Source organism: Arvicola amphibius, chromosome 2 (genome assembly GCF_903992535.2).
Source record: "Arvicola amphibius chromosome 2, mArvAmp1.2, whole genome shotgun sequence".
Classification (NCBI taxonomy): Eukaryota; Metazoa; Chordata; class Mammalia; order Rodentia; family Cricetidae; genus Arvicola; species Arvicola amphibius.
This window is the reverse complement of record NC_052048.2, coordinates 28,941,810-28,958,594: the sequence shown is the minus strand read 5'-3', so window position 1 is coordinate 28,958,594 and position 16,785 is coordinate 28,941,810. Positions and strand designations below refer to the sequence as shown.

General features: G+C 48.3%; 1 protein-coding gene across 16 annotated transcripts in view; it reads right to left on the bottom strand.

Annotated features, from left to right (window-relative positions):
- The window catches only part of Cacna1c (calcium voltage-gated channel subunit alpha1 C), a 548,575-nt gene that overhangs the window by 491,491 nt on the left and 40,299 nt on the right, over positions 1-16,785 (bottom strand). For all 16 annotated transcript variants that reach the window (XM_038318989.1, XM_038318993.1, XM_038318994.1 and 13 more), the window contains exon 2: positions 4,256-4,579. In XM_038318989.1, coding sequence (XP_038174917.1) covers positions 4,256-4,579 — 324 coding nt within the window. The remainder of the gene's footprint in view (positions 1-4,255; positions 4,580-16,785) is intronic.

The following is a 16,785-nucleotide window of genomic DNA, read 5'->3' as shown; positions in this document are numbered from 1 at the left end:
AACCCCTCATAGAAATCTACAGATTTTGCTTTTCAGTGTTTGGAAGCAAAGTTGAGAGTGTTCTCCCTCCCTAGGGTTTAGGACTCCCCAAAGCCAGGCAGGATCTGCTCTGTGGGGTCAGAGGTAGGGATTCCCTCCCCTTGCCGGTTCGGCTCCGCAGAGGAATGGGGCATACTAGCTCTGTGGAAGCCCTGTCTTTAGTGTACAAGGCCCCACTAACGGGTCCTCTTACCACGAGTAGTGATGGCCTGGGCTATAGAGCATCAGCCCAGGGTTCTCTCACCATGGAAACATCAGGGCAGAACACGGTGAGCAGTAGGTTAATGTAACAGCACTCTTCTGCAGAGACCATACCACACCCACCGCTGAAAGCAAGAAAGGGAGACTTCACAGAAAGTCCCAATCTGTGTTCCCACAACTAAGTTCCCAGACACTTTCACAGAGCCTCTTCTAACTAGCTTCCTATTGCAACGATAAAACTCTGTGACCAAAAGCCACCTGGGGAGGAAAGGGTTAGCTGCAGCTTATAGCTTGTAGTCCATCACAAGGGAAGCTGGGGCAGGAACTCAAGCCAGGGAGCTGGAGGCAGGAGAGGAAGCAGAGAACACAGAGGGTGCTGCTTACTGGCTTGCTCAGCCAACTTTTTATACAACCTAGGACCATCTGCCCAGGAGTGGCACTGCCCACAGTGAGCTGCGTCCTCCTGCAGCAGCTCCTGCATCGATCACTAATCAGGACAATGTTCCACAGACTCGCCTACAGGCCAATCCGAGGGAAGCATTTTCTTAATTGAGGTTTCCTTTCCCCACATGACCTGGGCTTGTGCCACATTGACAAAAAACTAGCCAGCACCAAACCTAATAAGAGGAAGGGAATGCGTGAAAACTACAAGGAAGAGGAACCAACTAAACGCTCACAGAAGTAGCAAACTCTGAAGCACGAAGATGCCCTAGCGACTACTTGTTCCAAACTTTCGAGGCCCAGAAAAGCTATGAACCATTCCACAGGTGAGTGGGTATGCAACACTGGAACCATCTCCTGCCCCCATGTCCAGGGTCACCTCATGCCACAGCATTTACTCTTAGAGTCACAGGCCCACTAGGCTGGGCCACAGAGTTCAACACTCAGGGAGAATCTGAATGGCTGCTTTCATGATGAATCCCCAGCAGCCCCAGGACAGAGTTGAAGATGCCTCTTAAGATGTGCCATTGCCCACGTGTGTCTTGGCATCATGACCTGTGAGGAGGGCCTAACCAATCTCCCCTTTACAGACATGGCCACCATCACACCTGTCCAAGATCTCCAGAAGGCAAGGAGCAAAGCCAGGCTCAAGACCCAGTCAAAGCAACAGGTTCATACTATTATGACCTGCTGTCCTAAGGTGACCAGGATCCAACAGCAATGGACACAGGAGCTGGTGTTAGGGAGGTGACAGCAAGGATAGGATCTAGCTAGCACTCCTCCAGAGGCTCTGTGGTGATTGCCTCCCCACCCCCAACTCCCTCGTCCAGCTGCCAAACACCTGGAAAGAGACAGTAATCTCTACTGCTAATGGAGGGAACTAAAGCTTAAAAGGTTGTGTTGTGCCTAAAGTCATCAAGTTAGAGACCCAGACCCATCCCAGAAAGTAGGCTGCGGAGTCAGTTTTGAAACCACTTTGTGCTGGTCTGTACGAGGGGACCCTGAGGACATCTCAGAAAGCTAGCTCTCCTGGTCCTCCTTCCTAACCACACTCCAACCTGCTCAGGACAGTGACAGTCAGGCCAAGCTCTGAGGTTCCATTCTCACTGTCTGGTGCCCTATCAGAAAGGGGTACAAGAAAGCAACTGAGCCAGGCCCCATGAACATCTACTGGTCAGATGTCCTCACTGCCTCGACAGGTCAGAGAGCCAAGCCTGAAATGTTTCAAGGGCTGTCCCCCCACCTTCCCTGTGACATACACACATACGCACAAGCAAGCACCTACTGCCACACACTAAAGCTCCAGGCTGACACTGGAGGATTCTGTCTGCCAAGAAGACAAACAAGCAGACAGGGAGAGCTGCAGCTGAGATGCAGGAGCGCCCAGAAAGCCTGATGTACTCACGCCCCCTCCAAGAACCAAATCTCTGTTTAAGCTGTCCATCTGATGACAGCACCCCTCTTCAAGAGCTGTTGAGCACATATGCTCTCTCCATATCTGACCTCAGCAGTCTGGAGCGTTCACACAGCTAACACTATGTGCTGCATCCCTCCCTCTGCCCAGGTGGGAAAGCACCCTCTCTCAGGAGGTTCATCTAATCATCCAGGAAGGGCTACAGATTCTGGGCCCTGCAGACCTACACTGGAATGCATTTGCTGAGGATCAAGTTGATAGCTATTCCCATCCAGTAACTACTTCCATCTAGTAACCATTTCTACCTAGTAACAACATAGTCCCACTTTGTTACTATCTAGTCCCACCTAGTAATTTGCTATCAGATACCACCAAGTAACTACCTTGTCCTACATGTTAAATATCTTGTCCAACTAATAACTCACTATCTGGTTGCACCTAGTAACTATCTAGTAGCACTTAGTTACTATAAAGTCTTGCCTAGTCCTTTGGCACACTAGTAAGTACTGGAGCACAGGGAGTTTGGGAAGCGCATGGGTTTTAAATGTGGGGGATCTGGATTTAAAACCAACTTATGGGAAGTTTTTTGGATCTCAGGGTTTCCCTGCTCTCCCTTCAGAGTAGTTATCTCTGGGTCCCAGTTCTCTTCCTCCATGGCTCTGAAGGCAGCCTGAGAAGATTGACCAAGTCTAGTTTCTCGCCCATTCGTGGACTATGTGCAGTTTAGCAGACTAGACAATTTAGGAGTAGCCCTTGCTGCTATAACAGTATCCTGTTGTAGTTGCTTTTGGAAAAGGAATTCCGTTATTCCCGATGGGCGCTGTCTGCACCACTGAACATTATTTTCACCCAGGTCTTCTTTTCCCCTTCCAACCACTACCCAGGGATTTTAAATCTTTCCCTAGAAACTCACAAATGAGACGGAACACTCCATCCAGATGGAAAGAGTCTTGAGTTTTAAAAAAAAATTAATTTCATTTCTTAACTCAAATTTGAATTTGAGTTTTTTTTTTTTTTAAAAAAAAATACCTAGCACTAGTGTCAGGGATCTAATGCTATCTATTCCTGGTCACGTGTCCTGGGGAGTTTCATGTGACTTACTTCATCCCTGATGATAGCCAGAGCTGCGCTTTGAGGTCTTTTCCAGTGTAACTCAATACTCAAGACATTAAGACTTGTGTCCATGGTAACATTCCAGCCCTTAAGAGACACGGTTCCTAAGGGCCCCTGCTTCCACTCCTTCCTGTGAGTTCAAAGTAAATACACATTACTTTAGATGATGCTTTCAACCTTGGCTATACCAGAGCCTGGCCTGGAGAACTCTGTAGAATGTCTGGGGACGAGTGGGACCTTTGGCATCTAGAATTTGATAAACCTTTCCAGGTGATTCCAGTGCAGAGCCTAGAATGAGAATTTCTGCAGCCAAGCCCTGGGGTTCTCATGCATTTCCTGGTCCATTCACACCAGAAAGAGGTCAGGTTGTGAGCTACTGCCACACCATGCCATAGGAAAGAAAGTTATAGAGCAGCATGCAGCAACAATGAAAACTATGTAGGCAGGTAGCTTGGATACGAGTTCATATTCCACACTGATACACACCAATTTTCTCTAAAGTTACTGGTGACAGGCCCAGTGCCCTATCTCTCAAATGCTTGGGACTCAAAGCGTTTCATGCTTAAATCCATGTTTGGATTTTGGAATCTCTTCAGATTCATGAGAAATTTTGGGAATGGGACCCAAGTCTGAACTTGAAATTCACTTATGTCCTATGTATACCTTATACACACAGACAACACAAATTTTTAGAGCCTGCATTTTGACTGCAATCTATCACATAAGATCAAATGGATAACTTTCCATCTGTGTTGATACTATGAAAGTTTTAGACTTCAGGAAAATTGAGATTTGGGATTTTTGGTTTAGGGATGCTTGTAATAACAACAAATTCTTGGACCTTGTCCTCTGAGATAGTGACTCATGGAGTCCAGCAGGGAGATCGAGAATTCTAACTTTCATCGGTGAGGCAGTAAGTATAAGATAAACTTAATATCACCAGCACAAGTCTACACTTGACATCCCCAGAGTGCAAGCCAGCCCCCCACTCCCCCACCCCCAGTGCAGATCCAAGGAACACCTCAGCCATCCCAGAGCAGAAAGGATATTTCCATTCAACGATGCTTATGCATGCCCTCCGGATGGGGTTCTTCAGAGTCAGGCAGAGCAGAGCACGGGGTGGCCGCGTGGCAGTTGTGCCACCCTGCTTCTTGGGTTTCCCGTACTGCTGCCGCTTGCGCTGCGTGGAACTGACAGTAGAGATGGTTGCGTTGCCAGCGCTGCCCATTAGCTTGGCCTGCCGGGCGGCATCAATGGCTGCCTGCCAGGACAGCGCTGCTCCTGGAGTAGGGATGTGCTCGGGAGCGAGCCCTGCAGCTGCATTGGCGTTCATGTTGGCATGAGCTGGGCGTGGGCTCCCATAGTTGGAACCTGCAACGAGAGAAAGGCAGCCGTTGCTATGGTGAAAAGAAGAGCAGGGGACACACTTTGGATTCTAGACACAATTTTTGGGAAAAACAAACAAACTTTTTATCAGGCTGCTGCGGGAACTTGGGAGGCAACATACCATAAAACACTAGTATGTATGCTGAGAACTACAGCCAGGAAATCTATTCTAGGCCTTGCCTGGCTTAGTTCAACTGACTGTGAACATGTCGCTCTGCTCTTTGGTCTCACGGACTTGACTTAGGCACAGAAGAGGTGAGACTGCTCTTTCCTGGCATTCAGATAGTGATAATGAGTACAGGGAAGGTGAAATTAAGGCAACATTTGGGCCATAACATATTTATAAGAATGCACGAATAAAATGGCTACTTAAGAAAGAAAAGGGAGACCAGGTGGGGGTAGTGCATGCCTTTAAACCCAGCACTTGGGAGGCAGAGACAGGCAGATCTCTTTAAGTTCGAGGCCAGCCTGGTCTACAGAGTGAGTGCCAGGGCAGGCTCCAAAGCTACATGGAAAGAAGGAAAGGGAGAAACGAGGGTAGGGTATAGGACTTACGAAGAAGAAAAAGCTAACGAGTGGCACACCAGCTCAGGAACCGACGATGCAAACACACAGTGCCCTGAAGAGTGGGATACCCTCAACACTGACTGGAGCTCCAACAGCAAAGACAAACGCAATGCGGGGAGGGGGCTAGGCTAGAGGAAGCTCCTATCCAGTGAAGAGATCTGGGTGTTGAATGCCCCCCTCCAAGACCATACCGATGAGGTTCCAGGGAGGCACTCCTGGGAGTTATTGGGACCTTTGTGGTAGGGCCTTCCCCAAGCCACTTTCTTCCACCACTGAGATGATTAAGTCACTTTAGTAACTTAGTTTCTGCTCAGTTAAGATGCAACAGTTATCTCATGCAATCAAAAGAGAGCAGACCAACATGCTTGCACAGTGCTCAGCACACTTTCCGGGTTCCAGAGTCGGTCTGGATTCCCCAACACAACAGCCACAGGCAATAAATTTCAACTGTAAGTCCAATGATTGACATCAGATTCCAAAAAGGCGATGAAGGGATTCTGAGACGTTTCCGGGCACAAGAGGAACGCTTATCATAATAGATTATCACTGTCTACCGTGGACAGAGGGCAGGTGTGAGAGATGCACAGATGTCACCTACTCATCTCCCACTGGATATAAAGGCAAGCACATCAGGCCTGTGTTGGTACCAGCTGTCATCAGCCACCTGCACAGCTGTTGTCTGCTGTCTGCCGCATTGGACCTTCGCTTTATTCCACAGATCCTGGTAAAGCATCTCCATTGTACCCACTTCCCTGGCACACTCACCTCACCACACAACCCCCCCCCACTCTCTTCCTTTGCTCTGCCCAGTGGCTCCAGGCAGCTGCTGCACGCCAGGGACACGGCATATTTACCAGAGTACCAGGCTTGTGAAGAACAGACCTTTCCTAGACTGAGAAGGCCCTGCCCTGTCACAGCTTGTCATTTCCTGCCCTGCTCCCAATATACAGATGCCAACGTATAAAGTAAGGAAGGTCCCAGGAAGGCTGGGAGCTGGGTTTCCTTATTAAGACTCCAGAGCAGAGCACTAAGAGCATGGGTTTGGATTAGTCCAGGCAGCTGAAGCGGAGCTGCTCCCCTAAGCGGCAAGATAAGTGCCTTCATTCGACACACGAGAAAACAAAGGAGCACATGACTCACTAAAGGTCACAGAATGAGACAGTGCAAGATTCTGCTGCACTCAGAACTCATCGTGAACTGCCACACTATACCCCTCCCTCCTCAGCTCCTTCAACACTTTATACACATGTACACGTGTGTGTGCGCACAGCCCAGGAATACATCTGCACCTCCTGGTATTTCTGGGCAGAGGAGAAAGTGATGAATACCTATATTTAATGAACACCATCTCCAATACGAGCACCTATGGTGACTTCCCAGGGACCTCCCTGGTGACTGAGAGTGGAAAGTATCCCTGTTTCATTTTCTTGCACTGGCGTGACCAATTCCAAAGTGGCCCTGTGTTCCATCTTGGTTTGGCAAACTGGGCTGTAACTTAATTCTTCCCTGCTTTTTGTCCTATCTGTGGCATGCAAGTTTGACGTTCTCGACTCTATTTGGCATTGGCAGAATTTAGTGGATGCTGTTTTAGCTCCTGGACTGATCCTCCCCTAAACTTATAAAAGCAGCCATGTTCCCCTATTGGATGCCTTGCGCCACCCCAATTTCCTACTCGTGTCAATGCATCACAATGGCCCTTAGTCGAGCACCCACCAGTGCTCACATAGTAGTTGCCTCATATCACAAACCAAGCAGCACTAGGGCTCTGGGATGTCTCTTAAGAAGAAGGTGGAAAGCATTGGTTAAAAACCAGCAAGGGTTCCTGGGCACATTAAGCAAAAGGCAGGGTCTCCCTGAACAAGCCATGGGGTCCACCAATGTCCAGGCCTCTTGAATGTCGGACTCCTGAGCACCCTCATACTCCCTAGGGTTCCTTATTTATATTGAGAGCCATTTTCATAAAACACCAGGATACCTCTGGAACATGCCATCTGGAGAAAGCACATATGCATGGGCCTGAGAGTGCAAGGGAATGCAATGTCAACTTGTCCCTGGTCAAGGGACAAGAATACAGTTATCTTCAAAAACTGCTACAGCCTTTGAGTGATAAAGGGCACTTCCATCATAAATGTTCACATGCAGAAAGGTAAGAAGTGTATTCTCCAAGGTCAGTCTCCATGAGGGCTGTGGTGACTGTGAGCTTGGTCTCTCCAAGTCACTTCTCCATCCAGACCCGAGGTTCTAGGCATGGATCTAGGACCACTCACAATGAGAACTTCAACCATCCAGGAGTCCCAGGAGACTGGAACGCCTATCTCTGTAGCAAGGATTCTGAATCCAGAGTAACACCACGAAGGTAGGGCAGCCCGCATTGTTTCTCTGATGCTTTTTATTAGCACAAAATCACCACCCAACACAGAGACCAATTTTCAAATTATAAGGCTGATTCAAAGCTTTGCCTCCTGGCTGCCAGCTGAACTGATGCCACCGGTTAAGTCTGATCTGCCTCTAGCCTTACTGGGCTATAGCCATGGATGCTCCAGTGCCCAAGAAAATCCCAGAAGAGCAGCTCAGCAAACCAGGCCACATGGAAACAGGTAAGAGGTCTAGAGCATATTTCTCTTCCAAGCATAAGAAAAAGGACTCCTATTTGTCCACTGACTGGGCTCCCTTGAAAACAGCAGCATCCATGCCTACTACATGTAGGTATTGCCTCGTCTCAAAAGGACAAGGACACAAACAGGACCCCATCACATACCCCTTACCCTCACATCACCCTGCCCTGCAAGGGCCTAGAGAGAGATTCCACTCAGGGAATGGACAGGTGCGTCCTCACTTCCTCCCAGTCAGTGATGGAACAATGGAGTGGTTTGTTTTCATTCTCTCAGAGGATGCTCAACATCTATTGTTGTGACTATAATAATAACAATGTCCTGATAACTCACAACATCGTCCTGGTTTGTATTGCAAGCATTTCCCGGGGGCTCATATTGTATCACCTTCATTACATGAAGGTGGCAGACCTGACTTGACTCACTGGGGATATGTCCTTGAGGGAAAAAAATAACCCGCCCCTTCCTGTCCTTTGCTTTCCAGCCACCGTGAGGTGAAAGGTCTGTGCAAGCCATACTCCCTGACCACAACGCAGTGCCTCCCACAGACCTGAAAGCCATGAGCCAATAGGCCATGAACTGAATCTTCTAAAACCGTGAGTCTCTGGCAGTTTCACGGTGACAGAGAGGTAACCGACATGGAGTAGACCACAGGCAAACATTAAAAGCTTCCTTGAAGGGAGTGTCCATCTACACCGTGAGCACCAAGTCCTTCCATTTGTTCCACGGACAGGGGAGGAGCTCTGAGGTGACCAATGGTTTCTGCCTCCTGTGCCACCAGTCTAGTCCAGGCCACCATCCATTGCCTGCCCAGAAATGCTGCAGGAATGCCTGACATTTCTCTCTTTACCCGGCTCGCTATCTCGAACCCAAGCCCCACTCATAACCAGTCACAATGCTCTTTTGGGAAATACAAACAGTAGACCAGGCCCTCTCATTCTCCTGCTTCAATCATTTTCAAACCCAAACTCTCTGTCATGTTTCTTGAAGCCTGTGCATGCCGGCCCAGGCCAACTCCCCTGAGCTTATTACATCTGAGACTCCTTCCATCCCTCACACATGCCTGGTTCTTGTCTGCCACAGTGCCTTCACATGTTCTTAGAATGTTCTTCCCTCTGCTCTTTGCTTAGTGGTTCCTTTCCATACTCCAGAGCTGGCTTTAACAATTCTGCCTTAAAACCTCTGACACAGGAAGCAGAACCAACCAGTAGCTTCCAGTATTCCCGCCCCTCCTTCCTCCACGCCACCCTTGAGTAAAGACACAGATCCCCAATGAGCCATAAACATAGAAGAGGTATGAGCTTCAACAGCACAGCCATCTTCACTCGTCATGTGCCTTCTGCCACAAATAGAGCTGGTGAGTCCTGAAGAATACCCTAGTTCAGAAGGCAGCTCGCCCCAGAAAGGAAACGCTGCAAAATGATGTCCTACTAGAGTCTGATGTTCACTCAAGAGTCTCTGAGCACAAAAAGGCCTTCTTTTGGGCAGAAGCTACCCAAGACCTTCGCAAACATCTACCGGGATTTTACATATGTCAGTTCCCATGATGACAAGGGCCCCATAGTCCCCTAAAAGCACAGTAGCCATCCTCAAGCAGGAGCTGCACTCGCCTGAACCAGGGCAAACCTGGTAGCTAAAGTACAAGAGGACCCTGTCTCCTGGTCTTGAATCAGCCAAGATTCTGCCCATTACCTGCTCAGATCAGCTTCTCCATGGATGAACCCCATGGGCCTTCAAGGGTCACCCTAGGGCCTCTTCCTGTAACCCTTCCTGCTCACTCTAAATGCTTCAAATCCTGTATCAAGTACTTTTCCTGCTGAAATGGCCACAGTTCCAGATATAGCATCCTACTGCAGCGAGCTGTGCAGTGCAGCTCAGGGCATGTCATCCTACTGCAGCGAACTGTGCAGTGCAGCTCAGGACATGTCGTCATCCTACTGCAGCGAGCTGTGCAGTGCAGCTTAGGGCATGTCACCCTACTGCCGCGAGCTGTGCAGTACAGCTCAAGACATGCATGTCATCCTACTGCAGCGAGCTGTGCAGTGCAGCTCAGGACATGTCACCCTACTGCAGTGAGCTGTGCAGTGCAGCTTTGTTGCTGTCGTTCGGGCTTGGGGTTTTTACTTTCTGAGACAGAGTCTCACTCTATAGCCCTGGCTGAGCCTAGAACTCACTATAGAACAAAATCTGTTCAAACTAAATGCAATTCTCCAGCCTTAGCCACCCAAATACTTAACCCAATCTGGTCTCAAACTAAAGGCAATTCTCCAGCCTCAGCCACCTAAATGCTGGGATTAGAGGCATGAGCTACCATATCTAGGTCCAATTATAACTTTTAAAATAGTTAAAATGGAACATCATTTTGAATTATCCAATATGGTAGGTACCAGACAACTGTATCTGTAGATCACATGAAATGTCTCTGGTACAACTAAGGAAGTACATTTTAAGTTCTATTTCATTTCAATTAATCTCCACCTGAGTAGCCACATGAGTCTGGAGACTACCACGTCGGGCAGTACTCCAGGAAGTGTATGGTGAAGACTGAGGTGTGAGGTAGGAAAGGGAGATCATTAAGCACTTGGTTCTAAGAGGGGGAGGTCTGGACATGATAGATGGGGGTGCTTTTCTGATCTTGAAATAACCACTGCCTGCAAAGAGACCGACCAGAGAATAAGGATTCCCAGATCCAACAGACAACAAGGCCATGACTATCTTTACCTCACCGACACTCAAAAGATAAGTATGGAACGATTTTCTTCAATGGGCAGAGAGAAACCTGATCGTGGCCCTGAAGCTGGGAGGGGAGATTGAAATGAAAACCTCCCTTGTATGCATCAGTCTTGGTGCTGTGCACCCAAACTGCTTGAACGCAGTACAGTGGCACCCCAACTCTTCCTCGTCTTTCCAGACGAGATAAAATGCAGCCCATAGCCATCACATCAGCTCCATAATGAAGGGACAGCATCTGCAGCATCTCCCCCATTCAGCACTGTCTTAAACAGAGCACCTTCCTCCAGTGACCCGCCAAAGGCAGGAGGGAAGGCAGGTGGAGAACCTGACCATTCCCAAGGCCACGCTAACCAGAAGGCCGTCATGCCGACAGCACCCACACCTCCTCAGACCCAGTACAGAAACCTCTTCTCTACACTCCTGGTAGCATATCAACTCAAGAAGGAGACAGAGGATAAGGAACCCCAAAAGGGAGTCCCACAGAGGAAACCCATCTGCTCCTGATCAACGTTAACCTTTCCGCACTAGACACTAATCATAATGCCACCTCATCCTTAGTACCGGCAGGCATGAAGGGGAAAACCTGAAGATGCATGCAACTAAATCTCAGGCTTCAACCATTCCGGGCAAACCACAAGAACAGTAAAATACTCCTTTATGTCTCCCCTGGCACGGAGGAAAGGGAGACCTCCACTTCTGCTGCTCACAACCACCACCAAGAGACGAGACACCTAAACTCAGTGAGTTTAATGAGTCTACTGAATGTCAGCATTTCTGATGCTGAAGTTAACAGAATTGCCTCTGCCTGAGGACAGACATCATGCTGGACAAACAGGAAGGCTTTGGGGTAGCTGATGTCTGGGGACAGTGTCATAGCAGCTTGGCAAAACCCTGACAGGATGGCTGAGAGTTCAACCCTTACAACTTTCATGTTTTATTACACTTTCCAAATTCTGCACATTAAATGATTCTTTGGTAAGGGAGAACAGGTCTGATTTGGTTATATAGATTACAGGTTCAACCAGAATTACCACAGCCACACCAGCACCAGACTCCTGTCCCACTGCAGAAAGCCCTGTCTATAGGGGGCACAGTTCCACCTGGAAAACACTTGCCTGCTGTCACAGAGAGGAGCAGGGAGTTCCATACACTCTCTAGATGAACTCATGGCGATTTTGTGCCCCCTACAGCCAAGGCACACACCCAGGGGTTCCCAGCAGAGGTGCTCCAGGAGAGAACTGTGTGGGCTGAAGGTGGCCAAGGTTGGAAGGTAGCTAAGAAAAAGCCATATCTTTTCCTTTCTCTTTCTATGGGGTCCAGAGACAATTCTGTTCCCACGGATGCATGCCCATGAAAAAGATCAGGATGGCACATCAGAAGTGAGGCAAGTTCCTATATCTGCCCGGACACCTAGTTGGATCAGGTCTCCAAGGGACTATCTAGCCAACCACAAGATGTGGAAGGAGTCCAAGCAGAACAAGACATCAGAGAAGGCAGGAATCTTGCCATGAGCTGCACAGCTATGTGGTCTCATGCTGCACAGCTATGTGGTCTCATGCTACTGTGTAACATTTTCCTGAAGATGGAAACATTCTATCCTACAGAAAGGTTGTTAAGCAGAAAGGTAAACAACTCAAAAATAGCTTAAGGAAGTCCCTAAAACTGACCAGATTCACTAAGCTTCTCCTTGCCAGAGTAAGTAACAAAAGCTTAGAGTCCTCCTCTAAGGAAGAAAGCTGAGCTGCAAAGACGACTCTGAAAAGAGAAAAATTGCAAAGACTCTGAGACCAGACCATTTGCCTGGAAGAAGCACAGAACAGACAAGCTGCCCGGAAGAGCTTTAGACCTGAGGCATCTGGAAAGGACACTCGCAGTCTGCAGGGTGTGCACTGTGCTCTGTTCCAAGCTTTGTGGGCTAACATCTATGCTGGGGTAAGCTTTGGTAATGCAGCCGTCTTTGGGTCATTTTCTGCTCCTGTGAGAAACCCCTCACCCCTACTCCTGTGAGTAACCCACTGGACTCTGATGGTCTACTTTCTTGGGCCTATTGTGGGTTCCCTATCTGGGGTGAGTGGAAAAGTGTGTTGCATCTCTCCAGGGAAAGTTTTGTCACACACACAACCTGCACCCAGGCCCCTGAGTCTATAAAGAACCAAGTAAACAGACATTGTTCTGGGCCGTAGTCAACTGTTCTGAAAAGCAGAATTAGCAATGTATTTATTCCTTGCAGGAAAACCCAGAGTACTGACTGAGATTATATACCTGAAAGTTCTACTCAAATAGCAATAGCTATTAATAAGAACTTTCCAGATACCCACACAGAGAGCCTCAGGTCACAAAGGGAGACTACCTTCTTCCAGAGAAGAGAAACATGAATAGCGTTTTACTATTATTTAGTATTTTCCCTACACAAGCATTTGGGTTAAGCCCCTTCTCTTTAAATTGTTGTGCTCCACACGCACAGATCAAGTGTCAGTTTGTGAGAGGAAACAAAAGGACAAAGAGATCCAGAGGCCATAAAATGCTGCTCCCTTTCCAAGGAGTCCATCAAGGAAAGGCTCTGAAACTGTTCCACTTCTGGGGCTGCATGGCCAAGAAGGGAGGTGCGACCCCTCACACTGCCACACTGGAAAACAATATATGTACAGAAACAGAGCCACTCGGGCCTGCTCATCTTTCTCCTTAATGTCTCTCAACCTCACTAAGGTGGAAGAAAGACACATCATTCCCTTGTTGCTTCACTTTCCCGGTACGTGTAATAATGACGCTATGTACATTACATTTACAATGATTACACCCACTTGTCTTGTTAACCCCCAAAGCCTCTGCCAACAGGCAGACAACAAGGTGGGAGGCAAAAGCAAAACCAACATCAACAAACCCGCAGGTAGGCAATAAGCTCCATCCCAATATAAAGCTATCTGGATCTAGTCTATCCCCATGTTTGGTGGGAAGACTAAGATCAAAAGCTCAGAGCTCTAAAAGCCATTCCCAGCCCCTTCCCTTCTGCTCTGCACTCACCCCTGCTAGTCCTATCCTTAGCTCTCCTCGTTTTCAGAATGAAATACTAAACACACTGTAAGAAATCCTCTGGGTCAGGAACCACTTGGCTCTCACATTCTCGCCAACCAGTCTTACCAAGGCCTCTCCTGTCCATTATTTGAGCTAAGTGTCCCAACACCCCCCTCAAATAACAGTAGGGCTCTTTCCAGTGGAGAAGCAGTACCCAGTTCCCCTACTCCCTGCCTTCTGGTGGCATGTGCCTAGGAACTCACAACCTCCTGAAAGTCTATGCCTAAGAGCCAAGGGCAACCCGTGGGCATCCATCTGGGAAGAGTAGGAAAGAAGACTCCATCCTGGGCTCACCATAGTTTACATGGAAGTCCACAAAGCCAGAGAGACACTGTACAACAACTAGTGCATTCATGATCAGTAGAAAGTAGCGGATGTTGGCAAAAATAAAGAAAATACCGCAAGTCTTGTTGGCCGTGTGAAAAGTGGTAAGCCGCTGGAAAGCAGGGGGCAAGTTCCTCAAAAAACTAAATATTCGATTATTACATGACCCAGCAGCTCCACTAGTGGGCAAACACCCAAAATTCTTAAGAGGCAAAGGCTCCAGTGGGTATTTGTGAACCAGGGCTCACAGCAGCACTATTCACAAGAGACAACAGACAGACAGCACACGTGCCCATGGAGGGATCAATGGGTTATCAAGATGTGGCCTGCACTGGGAAATTGTTCAGCCCTGGATGGGATACTCTGACACGTGCTTCAACATGAGGGAAAACACTGTGATATGCAAAATAAGCCAGATATAAATTCCATTCCTGCACATTAGACAGGACTGTCCTCTGAATCAAACTGTCTTCATCAGACCAGATGTGCCCACTTACAAAAGATAACCACAGCTGGACTCGGACTGCTGCCATTCCATCAGAGGAGGAAGTAGGAATGGTCACTGGACATGACTTGTATGTCCAGACACTCATCCTAATTATATGAGATTCCTCCCTAATTTCTCATAGGGTTTTAGGGAGGGCTGCAGTAAATAGGCCAGGGAAGACACACCCGGGGCACCCATCTGTGCAGCTGTGGGAAAGTCATCACCCATGCTAGTACAGACTCTCCAGTTTACTGTGCTGAGGTTATCCAAGCTCCTATTGTAATCCTCACCAATGCTATGTATATAAAACCCCCAAAAACCCTTATAGCTCAAATAAGAAAGCAGAAGCTTGCACTTTAAGATACCCAAGTCATCCTTCCGGCAGGAATAAGGAGAATTTGTACCCACACTGAAGGGAGCCCAGGCCCTGCCCTCCACAAGCACTTCCTGGGAGCTTTCAGCAGTGACACAGGACCAAGGAAGGATTCAAAGAATCTTGGTTATAAATTACTTTCAAATATCAAATAAATCATACATGCAGATGCACAAACATGCCTTCACAAGTGAGTCGAACCAGACTTCTGTCTAAATACATCTCAAGCGCCATTAAACACCAGACGTCAGAGGCTCGGCTGGGTATCATCCCAGCTTCGGTCTCATCCAACACTACTGCAGGGTAGACCACGGAACCAGCACTACACCCCTCTGGCACCTCTCCTAGAGCTGGCCCACTGGAGCTGGCCCACACTGCGTACAAAAAGAGGCAAAAAGGAAAAGTATCGGACCAAGACTCCCAAGACCAACTTCTCAGCACAAAGGAGGTTTATTTGCCCCAGAGGGACAGAGGGCAGGAAATAAGAGACAAACACCGGAGATAAAGGATGAAGGAAAAGGGGAAGGGAACAAGGGGAATGGGGCAGGGATATTTGTCCTAGAGGGGAAGAAAGGACTGCATCTGGATAGAGGAAAGACAGGCATGGCACATGGGAAAATGGAATTTATAAAGGTATAAAGAGGAAACCAGTTTTAGGATGAGGTGTTTAACTTTAATCGGCTATGTTAGGTGGGCCAATGGATTTTTGATTACTGAACTTCAATACTTTGATAGCTGGACCTTGATAGTCAGCCTCAGGAGGAGGAAGTGGCCAAATAAGGGGCTAGACCTTGGGGACTAGCTTTCAGAATGTAATCTATTGGGTTTTAGCAAGGCAGAGGTTAAGGGAGGGAAGGACAAGACCTGCTGGAGCCATGCTCGCCACGCTCGAGCTGGCCAGAGTCCCTTCTCTGGTGACGTATGAAGGAATGCCTTTTCATTTCTACATCCTGACAACTCAAATCTGGGAACTGAAGCATCACCACTGTTTATAGTACACTGAGGCAGAGAGACGCCTGTGGCCTTATCCAGTGACACCCAGGCTAGGGCTGACTTGTCTGCCACCAACCCTCCAACTTCTTTGACACCTTAAGCCCACACTGGTGATCCCCTGCATTCAGGAAATTTCTGAATGCTCTCTCTGCCTGCATCTCACCCTCCCTGTGCTCCCAGCGGTCCTCTTCCTTCTGCTCAAATTGTTCTGACACTTTCTGGACCCAGTCATATTGGGGGTCCCTCTTCAATATCACTTTCTCCTTTAGGACAGGGGAAGCATCTGATGCCTTCATCTTTGGGTGTGGTCAAGGCTTGGGACAATGGATATCACCAAGTAGAGTGTCCTCAGAAATCCTAGTCCCCTAAGGCCAAGGCACTTCGGTGCTGCTTGGCTTTTCCTTTGTCTCAACTGCTTAAAATAGCCAAGTCAGAAGGCAGCCACAGAGGAGTGGCGTGGACAACTACCCTTAAGATGCAGGTAGCAGTCTGAAGGCCCCACTGCTCTGCATCTCAAAACAGATCGTACGAAGCAGAAACAAGACCTGTAGCATCTGTAAAGCTCTTCAACCTGTGACTTTGTCCCTTGTTTATGTTCCTCTTCTCTGTGTCCTCATGGTAATAGGAGGATTATAGCCTTTAAGGCAAAGTGTATCTGGTCTTGTTCTATGAAGACAACAAGCCAAGGAGAACAGAGTGTCGCATGTGGAAATGCTTGAGTTTGGGGGACTGGACAGCTAATGATAACAGTAACTACCTTCCCAAAGGAACGGCAGCATGACTAGTGGTTAGAGGCACAGATGAAGATCATGAAAGCCCCCGGGGCCTGTTCTGCAGTGCCAATCATTAGCCCCATGACCTCAGCATGCTGCTCAGGCATTTTAAGACACTATGAGCACTTCGCCTGGTGCAGCATCTTCCAAGGTCCCTGTGGCAGTTGGCATTGTTTTGTGATTATGAAGGCTTCTGGGGCCAGGGGCTATAGAAATGAAGGAAGATTCAGGGATGGAGTCTGGGAAGGCTCAGAACA